A 12959-nucleotide genomic window follows, 5' to 3' on the forward strand; every position below is an offset into this window, starting at 1 on the left:
ACTGCTGAGTCCCTGTTCAGTGGTGAGGGGAACTGCTTATGATAGCATGAACCTCCACACACATTTATTCTAATATGTATCTAAGGAGACATTTGGTGGCCTACTCAGGTCAACAGTACACGCTGGGAGGTTTGGCAACAACTACATTTTTTACAAACACAATTTGTTAAAAAGAAAGAAAGAAAACAACCATTTAAAAATTATATGATATGATATAGTACTTTATTGTCAGTTTGCACTGATATTTGTCTTGAAGGCAGAAACATGTCCACAGCTCAGTCTGTCAGCTAGCTCTTAGTTCTGACCATGTGTGATTTGTGAAGCTATACCAGTAGTGTAGGCCATGTTTCTGCTTGTCTTTTCCTGGTTTTATATGAGACAATCTTTAACGCTGATGTTGTTGAAGTCTGTTTTGTTGGATACAAAGTTCTGTGAATCACAAGGCTTCTGTTTCCTGTACTTGCTATTTTTCTGCTGACCATAGCATATAGCAGGTGCCCTGCCTGACCTGGAATTCACACACACACACACACACACACACACACACACACACACACACACACACACACACTGTGTGTGTGTGTGTGTGTGTGTGTGTTTCTATCTCTCTCACCGACCACGCATGCAAGAGTTTTTACTCTACTTGTACACAGAACCAAGAGAGGAGAAACATGTCTAAAGACAGAGTGAATGCTGCTTTACCAGATCCCCCCGTTCAAAGTGAAGAGGAGAACAAAGATGAAGAGAAGACTTATGCGAATATTTTCACCGAATTGGAATCAGTGGATTTACCTCTGGGAACCACCTTAAGGTAATTATTTCAAACATTCTGGTTGGGGAAATACAAACATCCTATAGGACAATAATGCATTCAAGGATCCAATTCACAAAATGTATTTATTTTTTGTAGTTCTAAAGGAGTCTTGAATCGTCGACAATGTAATCTTATTTTGTTGATGCTTGATGGTTCATTTCCAACCTTGATCAACTCTGTCAAACTAAACAACTAGAAAACAGGTCGAAGTTTTCAGGAGCTTTCATTAGTCAGGTGGTTTCACCTGACAAAAAAAGCTCAATTCTGTTGAGGCTGACCAGTATAAAGATGACCTCATTATTTGAATGACAGTGGATGGTACAGTAACAGTACTGTCTTTTGACAGTGTTAAATTACTTTTCAGGTAGAATAAGCTTAAAGTGTGTGTGTGTGTGTGTGTGTGTGTGTGTGTGTGTGTTCTGTCTGTCTGTCTAAAGAGAGAAAATGTAATATTAGTCTAGTCTCAAATGAGTATGACACACACACACACACACACACACACACACTGAATATCCTAATTTAACATGACCCAGCGGATCCAAGGAACTGTAGGTTATTGCTGCCACGGCTGCAGCGCGCCCCCAGTCGGAAGTTCCTGGTACTGACCTGTTCCCTCTGCAGTGTCCACTCCACACTCCACAGACCGTCCACCACACTCGCGCGCGCACGCACACGCACATACACACACACAACCGTCATGGCGGAGAATGAAACCTTGGAGTGTATAACGGAGCACGAACGGATCTTACAGGAGATTGAGAGCACCGACACGGCGTGTGTCGGTCCCACTCTACGGTACGGACACGAACCCTGTAACGTAAATGCAATGTAAACATTACACCGTTGTTCGCCTACCCTACACTACACTACACAGCACCAGCTGTTGGCTAACGTTAGCATCTCTAGCCAGCAGGCTACATTACATTGTTAGGTCCATAGAGCTGAGCCAAGGAGCTAGCCGACTAGCTAGCCACTGCTAGCCATTGTTTAGCCCATAATAAAGGCTAATTAGGTGACATTGTGCCGTGTACACATTAATGCGACGTAGCTCTAAACCTGTGTCCTGTGACGCAACAGCAGGTGACCCCCCCGTCGGAAATAAAATCAACATCATTAGTGGGTGGGGCTGTGTTGTTGTTATTATTAGCTGGCTAATGCTACTAGCTACTCTGATGTTAGCCATTTTAGCCACTGTGTAGAATTGTGTTTCTAGGCCACTGTTGGCTGTTGGAGAGGAAACCACACGCTAGCATCTGCCCACAGGGTCATATTTAGTCATGGTGTTGTGTCATCACGGTTGACAAAGAGCTTGTTGGCACTTGGCAGTTCAATTGCCATCTTAAACGGTCCTGTCCTTATCTATATGTACGTGCAGTATATGGTCACATACATTAGCTGGGAAAGGAGCTACCATGGCCTTGCAAGGCCTTACTGAGGAATTGGACTGATAATGTAACGATTATGGCTTGACAAGCTTGTAAATGTCAAATAAAGTGGCAATGCTGAATGCATACTCTAGTAGTCACTGCCACCGTTTATATAGCCCCGCAGGGCAGCCTATTGCATCTTTCAGCAGACATACCAGAACACAAAGCGTGTGCCCCAGGGATACTCGGTTTACTCAGAAGTCTGTCACAACAAACCAAGAATGACAAACCCTTACCTGTCAAGGCAGTTTGTAGCACAAGGCAATCCTGAAAACCTTGGAGCACTCAGTCACACATACCATTACATCTGTTTCATAACACATTACTGCTTGGAACAGTTATTCTGAGAACATCTAAGATAGTGATGAGATGTCCATGACAGGTGCGCTCTGGATTTTCACATGAACAACATACACATTCAGTTTTCAGCTTGGGTAAAGCCTTGTTATAGTTGCACAGACTGAATGTGGACTGTTATCAGTTTGCCAAGTCAAGGTTATGAGAATCTGTACCGCAGACGGCGCAGAGCAGATCTAGTATTTGACTGCTGAAATGGTTCACCTTCTGTCAGAGAATTCAGCTAATGTCAAAGTCAGCATGTCAATTATTTACCGCAGACTTGAGCTGTGCTGTCCCTTATTGATTCTAGGAAGGAAAATGCAGGAGTCTGTTTTAGGAGCCTGTCACTTAATGACTTGGATTGTATGAGGAGGTTGTTGCTGTGCCCATTATAGAACAGCTATCACTTTAATGTACGAGACCACCCAAATGCCCTTTAGCCCTATTTATACTTTATCCTACAACGGAGTATAAATCATATCTATAAAGATATATGTTTTTGCCTTTATTGATAGGGTACAGTAATTAGACAGGAAAGGAAAGAGGGAGAGAGATGGGGGGGGGGGACTTGGGACTTGAACCTGCGGCATGCCGTCAGGCTGGATTACCGGCCTAGGTGCCTGGACCGCTCAGCCACGGCCCAGGCCATAAATAAGATCTATATCTACGAGTTTGTAGATCGTTTCGGAGCTGCGACACTGTTGTACAATGGAGCATAAATCCTGCATTATTCACGTCATGCTGCAGGCATCTCCATCTATACACGCTTCAATGTCTGGCTGTGACAGATTGTCTTGACGTTGGCTCCTCCTGGCTGCCTGCAGTCTGGTGTGGCTGCTGGTGGTGGCTATTTTAGTGTGCATTGCCTGGAAGTTTTGGTCTGCAATTATACATGAAGTACATGCTCTTCCAACTCGGTCTTGGCTGGTTATATGACAAGGGGGAAGTCTTCAACAGATATTAGTTGTGCTTGACTTCAGTGACTGGTGTCTGTCCACGTCTCCACGACACACCACAGATGACAAACACCTACATAAATAGTATATTCAATGTTTCCTTTACAATCTTCTCACACTGATGCAGGCAGCGCCACAGTCAGAAAACTATACCCCAGTAACCCCACTGCCACCACTACGTCAAAATGACGTAGCGCAAAGTTCTCTTAATAGTGTTCCACGTCACGTGGCATTAAGTAGTAATGTTTTACTTACTACTGTCTGGTCCAGTCTGTTGTTGATTGAAACAGTCACGATCAATCCGATTCAATGTGTGAGTCAAATTTGTGTCACATAAAAAGCAACTACTTGTCTACTTCACACTGCCCAAACCACACCAAAGGGTTGTATTGGGTTGGGACAAAACGTTTTTTTAAGGTAGACCATACCAATGCAACTTGTTGCAACTCAATGAGTTAGGTGTAGTTTACCTTAAAAAGTGTAAAAAACCCTTTGGTGTGGTTTGGGCTTAAGGCTGTCCCCGATCACATAGATTTTTAACGGTGCCTTATTTTTTTTAAATGTTTTTTTTTGTGGCTTTCGCCTTTATTTTATATATTTTATGGAGGGACAGACAGTAGGCTGACAGGAAATGGGGAGAGAGATGGGGGGAAGACATGCAGTAAAGGCCGTCGGGATCGGGAGTCGAACCCGCGGCACACTGACAGACTGGATTACCAGCCAAGGTGCCTGGACCACTGAGCCATGGCCCAGGCCAACAGTGCCTTATTGATAGAGCTGTTGCTCTTTGGTCTGTTGAAGTGTGTACATGTACTGGAATGATGAGAAATAGCATAAACAGTTACATCCCCCACAATTAGAGTATCTCTCGGTGGGTGAGAGATAGGCTAAATTTAATAGTGCAGTTTGGGCTATTGCCTCTGCTTGTGTATCGTTCATCTTTAATTTAGTTCTTTTTTTTGTCACACTTACCAGTGTTTATTTGATTTGTACTTAACTCAACTGTTGTGGCCTAGCTGGATCTATAAACACTCTTCTGTCAAAAGTATTGTTTTCCCCGAGATGATTTTACTGTGATACTTAAAGGGCTCATTCATTGGGATTTGTTCTGTTGCTTAAACTCTCTTCGGCTGCTGGAAGAACCGTTGTGTCTGGCATGAAAAATGTATCAAATGCTACACATATTCAGGTATCATGAGTTTAATAGTCTTTTGCTGCTTTATATTTTACATTTTTCCCCCTCCTATATACAGGTTTAATGTTTGTTTTTAGTTCAATTTTTGTTTTAAAAACGCCATTGACAATGAAGGGAAAATTCACGTCATCTTGTCCCTAACACAAACATTAAATGACATTAGCAATAAAGAGAATTTAATGTTTGTTTTGTCACCGTTGGTTTTACATCACCATTACATCACCTATCAACATGAGTTAGACTTTAATATATTAGCGCCCCTCACTTCACACGGGTGTGATTTTTGTGCCTAGAAATAGCCTTACATTGTATTTCCAGTCACATTGCTATCTATCTAAGGCCGACCTCTGCATATCAGTGCCTGATTTGCTAAACAAATACTGGGTTTCTAGTTTCTGCATCATATGTGTAGTACTGTAGCAGCTCATGGAAATGGAGACAGAGAGGCAGCAGAACTGTGTAGAGCAGACAGAGAGGAGGAGGGGTGGGAGGGGGGGGGGGGGGGGTCTCTGTCTTTCCCTTCCTATCCAGTCCACAGGAAACACCTGCTGTACCCCTCCTTTCTGTCCGTCTCACCCTCTCTTTCTCTTCCTCTTGTTCCAGGATAACACTATGTACTACTAGCCTACAGTTTGGTCTGGTTAATTAACAGAGATGGACAGTTGTCTCATCATGCCTCTCTTTCTCTTCCTCTTGTTCCAGGATAACACTATGTACTAGCCTACAGTTTGGTCTGGTTCATTAACAGAGATGGACAGTTGTCTCATCATGCCTCTCTTTGCCTTACTTTATCATGCTCTCTGCTTCTGTTCCACTGTTTATGTTTCCCATTCCCTTGGTCTTTCTCGCTCTTGCTGTCCTTCTGACTCTCTCTCTCTCTCTCTCTCTCTCTCTCTCATTATGTAACGGGCAGCGATTTGACGCGCCTATAGTTCATTTTCAATGAGACCTGCGTTTTCCTGTACACGCAGAGAAGTCGAGGGGCGACAACGCAAGTGTATTTACGTGGGCGCGGCCGTGTGAAATTGTCGCGCGCGTGGTCGTTTCGTGCACACGCCCGCGACTGACCAAACCTGGATTCTGTTTAGCTTTTATTTTACGCTTGCGTTGTCGCGCCCCTCTTGAGCAGACCTGGAGCAGGACCTGTCGTCGTTCCAGGCGACAACGTCTGCGTTAATCGATGCCGTCTGAAAGTACCTTGACAGCTGCTAGCCCATCCACAAGTCCTGTTGACTAGGTCTGTCATTAAATAAAGAAACGACTGATGTTGATCTTGGGCTAGATTCAGGAACGGCACAGCTCCAATGTTGTTCTCAGAACTCATGTGGCATATCTATTTTGGTGAAGTTTCAGTGTCTCTAGACTATGTGTGTCTGTAACCTCTAGTTAACCACAAGATATCCAATTTCATCCCCACAAGGTACAATTAACTCCCACTCATGATACTGGCAAGATTAGACTATTCCTCTCCTTTTTGCCAACTGTCTAATTTCTTCAGAATTTCATTGGAAGTTTTTCAAATCAGATAGCAAAATCTAAATGGCATTAAACATTTGTATTATCAGGATGGTTGAATTAGCAGTTTGGTTTTATATTCACTTGTAGCTTCATGTCACTGGTTTCCATGCAAAGTAGTAGTAACGAGACCTGCGTTTTCGTTTCTGTACGCGCGGAGAAGTCGAGGGGGCGACAACGCAAATGTATTTACGTGGGCGCAGCCCCGTGAAATTGTCGCGCGCGTGCTTGTTTCGTGCACACGCCCGCGACTGACCAAACCTGGATTCTGTTTAGCTTGCGTTGTCGCGCCTGTCTTTGTTCCAGGCGACACCGTCTGCGTTAATCGGATGCCCGTCTGAAAGTACCTTGACACTGCTAGCTTACAAGCCCAACCACAAGTCCTGTTGACTAGGCCTGTCATTAAATAAAGAAAACTACTGATGTGGCATATCTATTTTGGTGAATTTTCAGTGTCTCTAGACTAGATGTGTGTCTGTAACCTCTAGTTAACCATCCATCCATCTTCAAACGCTTATCCGTAGTCGGGTCGCGGGGGCAACAGCTCCACCAGAGAGTTCCAGACATTCCTCTCCAGAGCAACATTAGTAACTTCCTCTAGGGGGATCCCGAGGTGTTCCAAAGCCAGTGAGTGGATGTAATCCCTCCATCTGCGCCTTGGTCTGCCCCGAGGTCTCCTCCCAGTGGGACGTGCATCGAGGACCTCCCTAGGGAGACGCTCGAGAGGCATCCTAACCAAATGCCCGAACCACTTAAGCTGGCTCCTTTCCAGGCGAAGAAGCAGCGGCTCTACTCCGAGTCTCCCTCGCGTGACTGAACTTCTCACCCTATCTCTAAGTGAGATGCCAGCCACCCGTCGGAGAAAATTCATTTCAGCCGCTTGTATTCACAACCTTATTCTTTCTGTCATGACCCATGACCATAGGTGAGAGTAGGAACGAAGATAGCTCGGTAGACAGAGAGCTTTGCCTTCTGGCTCAACTCTCTTTTCTCCCCTCACTCGTGAACAAGACCCCGAGATACTTAAACTCCTTCACCTGGGGTAATGCCTCATACCCGTATACCCTCTCCGCCACAACTTCGCCTCGAGATCCTGGCCATAAAAATCACAAACAGGTTAGGTGACAATGCGCAGCCCTGGTGGAGGCCAACCTCCAACTGCCAACTGTCTAATTTTCTTTCATTGGCAGTTTGGAACTTTTTCAAATCAGATATAAAAATCTAAATGGCATTAATCATTTGCATTATCAGGATGGTTGAAACAGCAGTTTGGTTTTATATTCACTTTTAGCTTCATGTCACTGGGGAAAATTACTTGTATGTACCTGTTTTGTATCATTTAGCAGTGATGTAAATAGGTTTTCAATGTAATGAGTCCCGGGATGCATGGATGGTCTTTTAGATGAGTCCCAGGGACATTTTATGAGTCCCACTTCTACGACGTTAGGAGTCATATTTTGCCATTTTTACAAATTGCAGCATTTAACTCCCATTTCATTTCATATGGTTATAATGTGGTTATATTCATGTAGAAAACAGAAGAAGAAATGATTATTATAAGTAAAGCTAGCAAAATAAACTAGAATAAAAAACAGTACAGTAGTGCATCCCATGGATGCAGAGGTGGTTGTTTTATTGCGTCCCTTAACTATAAACTGCGTTTTGGGATGCAAAATGCACCCTATTTTAATCTCTGATTTAGTGTGACTGTGAATGCAGCATCAAACTGCAATTCTCCTCACAAATCATGCAAGCGCAATCCCTGTTACTTAATGCACACTGTTAATAGTTAGTAACAGTAAGTTAATATAAAACATTATGTACTTGCTGCAGAGTGCCGACAAGATGAGGTGACTATTTAGCACATTTTGTAACAAGGCTATTCAGTCTACTACATAAGAAATGATGACTTGTGGTTCCTTGTGATAGTTGGAAGCGCTTGTGTGTTGGACATCACTCCACGTATAATGAGGGCAAAGAATGCTAATATCACACCTGTTTACCTAAAACCTTAAAAAACTCTTTTCACATGAAGCTTAGGTCCGGCAGGGGTAAGTAAGTAAAGTTTAGGGCACCTTTCACAGACAATCAGAGTAACAAAGTGCTCAACACCCCCACCTCTACCAAAGTTTAATTTTACTTTTAGCCACTTGATTCCTAATATACGTACTTTGTTGCCTGAGGTGACGTCCCCCAGTCTATAGTTTGGTCCACTCTTTTGAATTGTCACCTATTTTTGCTGAGATGCCATTGCCCACAATAGGGACTGTTGATAGACCTTCTGGCTTAGCAGAGTTTACAAAAGATAAGAGCCAAGACTTCGATTTATGACAAACATTGACATTTGACAAACATTTTATTATTAAACATTTTACAAGCTGCGTCCATGTGAACTGTGAGCACGCACGCACATGCACACACACTGTCACGATTATTATTATATATTTTACTTGATTATTAATTGTCTCAAATATAGTGAATTAATTAGGTTCCTTCATTGCACATTGGAACATTATGAATAAAAATCAGTGGTCCGTGGAGGACCCTGAGGTGGTTCCAGGTGGTCCCCAGCTAAATGAGTCCGTGGACCCTGAGGTGGTTTCAGGTGGTCCCCAGCTAAATGAGTCCGTGGACCCTCATTTAGCTGGGTAGTCCCCAGCTAAATGAGTCCGTGGACCCTGAGGTGGTTCCAGGTGGTCCCCAGCTAAATGAGTCCGTGGACCCTGAGGTGGTTTCAGGTGGTCCCCAGCTAAATGAGTCCGTGGACCCTGAGGTGGTTTCAGGTGGTCCCCAGCTAAATGAGTCCGTGGAGGACCCTGAGGTGGTTTCAGGTGGTCCCCAGCTAAATGAGTCCGTGGACCCTCATTTAGCTGGGTAGTCCCCAGCTAAATGAGTCCGTGGACCCTGAGGTGGTTCCAGGTGGTCCCCAGCTAAATGAGTCCGTGGACCCTGAGGTGGTTTCAGGTGGTCCCCAGCTAAATGAGTCCGTGGACCCTCATTTAGCTGGGTAGTCCCCAGCTAAATGAGTCCGTGGACCCTGAGGTGGTTCCAGGTGGTCCCCAGCTAAATGAGTCCGTGGACCCTGAGGTGGTTTCAGGTGGTCCCCAGCTAAATGAGTCCGTGGACACTCATTTAGCTGGGTGGTCCCCAGCTAAATGAGTCCGTAGAGGACCCTGAGGTGGTTCCAGGTGGTCCCCAGCTAAATGAGTCCGTGGACCCTGAGGTGGTTCCAGGTGGTCCCCAGCTAAAGGATTGGACCCTGAGGTGGTTCCAGGTGGTCCCCAGCTAAATGAGTCCGTGGACCCTGAGGTGGTTCCAGGTGGTCCCCAGCTAAAGGATTGGACCCTGAGGTGGTTCCAGGTGGTCCCCAGCTAAATGAGTCCGTGGACCCTGAGGTGGTTCCAGGTGGTCCCCAGCTAAATGAGTCCGTGGACCCTGAGGTGGTTCCAGGTGGTCCCCAGCTAAAGGATTGGACCCTGAGGTGGTTCCAGGTGGTCCCCAGCTAAATGAGTCCGTGGACCCTGAGGTGGTTCCAGGTGGTCCCCAGCTAAAGGATTGGATCCTGAGGTGGTTTCAGGTGGTCCCCAGCTAAAGGATTGGACCCTGAGGTGGTTCCAGGTGGTCCCCAGTTAATTGAGTCCGTGGACCCTGAGGTGGTTCCAGGTGGTCCCCAGCTAAAGGATTGGATCCTGAGGTGGTTTCAGGTGGTCCCCAGCTAAAGGATTGGACCCTGAGGTGGTTCCAGGTGGTCCCCAGCTAAATGATTGCGAGTTGGTATTAACCAAATAGACACTTAAATGTTAAACGTGACTATTATAACGATTATGCAAAATCTTCAGTTTTAGGTTTTTGACGTTTACTTTATTTATGGCTGCTGTGGTACTGCTTGCAGCAGACTGGCTGTTGCAGGGTTGGAATTTCCAGGCCACTCCAGGATACGCAAATAACCAACTTGCAATACAATACAACCTCTTAGTTAAAATACAACCGTTTGATACAAATCTGATTTCAAAATGTCAATCATTCAAAAAAATCATATTATCAGGAAAGTGATAGCAGAAGATTAGTTTTACATATCAACGGCTTCAGAATATTCACAGATGCCAACCCTGTGCACGGCGCTGCAGTAAACCAGTTCCTTATTGCAAGTGATGCGTCCCCTTTCTCTTTATAAGATTTGCCTTACTGTTGCTTTGTTGACAGTGTTAACAGTGAGGAATCATTCGTGGTCGAGTAATGAATACATTTTGCAACAGGCATTATGCATTGAAGTCAGGCATTTTACAGCACTGTCTATAACCGTCACTATTGTCAACTCTTGACAATAAAGCGCCATCAACATGTCCACCCGCTGAATGTAAATGCACCGGTCAAAAACAGTCCATTTGCATGCAGTTATATCAGTAGCACTTAGTTGCCAACTGTTGAGATATATTGCAGGTTATGTTTGCACAGCAATGAGGTCCTATTTGATTAGCAAACAGACCAGTGTACAATAATCCAATGTTGTTCTCAGAACTCATGTGGCATATCTATTTTGGTGAAGTTTCAGTGTCTCTAGACTATGTGTGTCTGTAACCTCTAGTTAACCACAAGATATCCAATTTCATCCCCACAAGGTACAATTAACTCCCACTCATGATACTGGCAAGATTAGACTATTCCTCTCCTTTTTGCCAACTGTCTAATTTCTTCAGAATTTCATTGGAAGTTTTTCAAATGTAGGTACAATGTATCACCCACACATGTGCCAACTGTCTGTTATCTGCTATCCGTTATCAAAAACATTGACTATTCAAAATGGATTGAGTTTTACATATCAACGGCTGTGGAACATTCTCATATCGTCTCTGACTGCCAGGTGGACACATGTCCAAAACGGTTACTTTTCAGGATTCAAATCCAAAAATAGCAAAAGTAGCAGATCTACAAGATTAAAACACATACTACTTGCCTACTTGGGTCTGCCATTGCCAGCTTGTAAAGTTGCTTAATAATAATAATAATAATAATGCAAAGCGGTGTGGGCCCCCTGCCATATTTCTCAATTGAGAAATATGTCGCAATTGTGAGAAACACAACCCTCATAATGTTGTGAGCTACAGTTTAGGGATAGGGACATTCACAATTCACAGACTCCAAAACACAGCTGTCTTAAAGGCATGACCTTCCTGTCCAACATATATTGGTGTGTCATAATGTATGTGGGAATTTGTTCTCAAATTTTACCCATCATAACTGGAGTAGTTGCATGTTTTGTATGGCCGTGTGCAATTTGTGAACAAAGCTGCATGGAGAAGTATTTGGTGTTCTCTGGTGTAGCTCCTCTAAACAGGGAGAATCTGAATGGAATCATAACCAGTAACCACACAGGCATTGGTGTGTTGACCAGTGTGGTAGGAGTGTTCTCTCCTTTGACCAAATGGAAATAGCAGTCTAAATCTATAAATGCCAACATTCTTTACTATAGCAAGTGATTTTTTTAGTGCATAGGTTATAGATTTTGTTGTTTTGGGGGTATTTTCTTGTTTTTATTGATAGTCACTGTGTAGAGGAACAGGGAGGAGAGTCGGGGTGCAACAAAGGTCTGCCGGGCTTGGGAATCTAACCATGGACTCACTGTCAGGCATCAGAGCCTACGTGGTCACACCTATTCAAATAATAGATGCCTCATTGGCTGCTGCAGTTCGTTGGGGGAGACGGGAGGGTGGAACAATTTACACTCTGGGGAGCGCAAGTGCGCCGGAAGTGCGGAAGGCACGCTGCCACTCAAGTGACTACTGGCCAATCACAGCGCATCCTTTCCGGGACTTGTCAGACCAGAACATCCGCTCTGTGACGTACACGGAAGCTTCTGTGAAGCTCTCTCTGGAGAGCATCTGCCCCAGAGCCAGAAGAGGCGTCTATCTTTCTATATCTATGGTCACGCCTGCTTGGCTTGCGCCTCAACCAACCCTTGTAAACTAGGACATGCACGAGGGGTGTCGCTGTTTGATGGATTGTCAAAAAGAATCAATGAAGCTTTTTGAGATTGTCAGTGTTTCTCAATACATTTGAATAAGGATAAGTGTCTGTCATAATGATTCAACTATCCACAACTTACCATGTCATTTTCGATATTGTCCACTAAGGGGTGCTATAGGACAACACATTGATGCACCAGTGCACATTTAAACCTTTTTTCGTTTCTGTGGATTGATTGATTGATTGATTGAAACATGTATTAACAGTTTGCAGAATTACAGTACATTTCAAGCACAAACTCAATACAAACTACAAAGGCTGTTAACTGTGAGTGGACGACCCAATTAAGCATTACACTTGTTTCCAATAGGGTCCACAATGTTCAATTCATCAAAAACATTTAGAGACGTACAAATAGACACTTCTATATAGACCAGGGGTGGGCAACTTTGTATATGGTGAGAGCCACTAAATTTCCACACTCAATCTGGGGGGCCGCATTGTGTATCGGCAGTCCCGCCAATAGTACCCCATCACTCAAATAGCCCATAATAGTCACAGATGTGATAAATAAGGCATATACAAAATTATAATTTGTTTTGTAACTTTGTTTTTAGTAATGCTTAATTTCATTTTATGAATTTATAAATACAGCTGAATTTGAAAGTATTGCTGTGTAACCCAAATATACAAAAATTAATAATTAAGGCTTCTATTCAAATAAATGAACTTAAAGCCCACTGCTCAAC

At 43.9% G+C, this 12959-nt stretch overlaps 1 protein-coding gene across 1 annotated transcript in view; it reads left to right on the plus strand.

Annotated features, from left to right (window-relative positions):
• The first annotated feature begins 1487 nt into the window (after positions 1-1487).
• Positions 1488-12959, plus strand: part of exoc6 (exocyst complex component 6) — an 84717-nt gene continuing 73245 nt past the window's right edge. The window contains 1 exon segment of the mRNA XM_079492230.1: positions 1488-1609. Within this exon segment, the coding sequence (XP_079348356.1) occupies positions 1512-1609 (98 nt within the window). The 5' untranslated portion in view covers positions 1488-1511.

The sequence above is a fragment of the Electrona antarctica genome, assembly GCF_951216825.1.
Source record: "Electrona antarctica genome assembly, chromosome: 22".
In the NCBI taxonomy this organism is placed as follows: domain Eukaryota; kingdom Metazoa; phylum Chordata; class Actinopteri; order Myctophiformes; family Myctophidae; genus Electrona; species Electrona antarctica.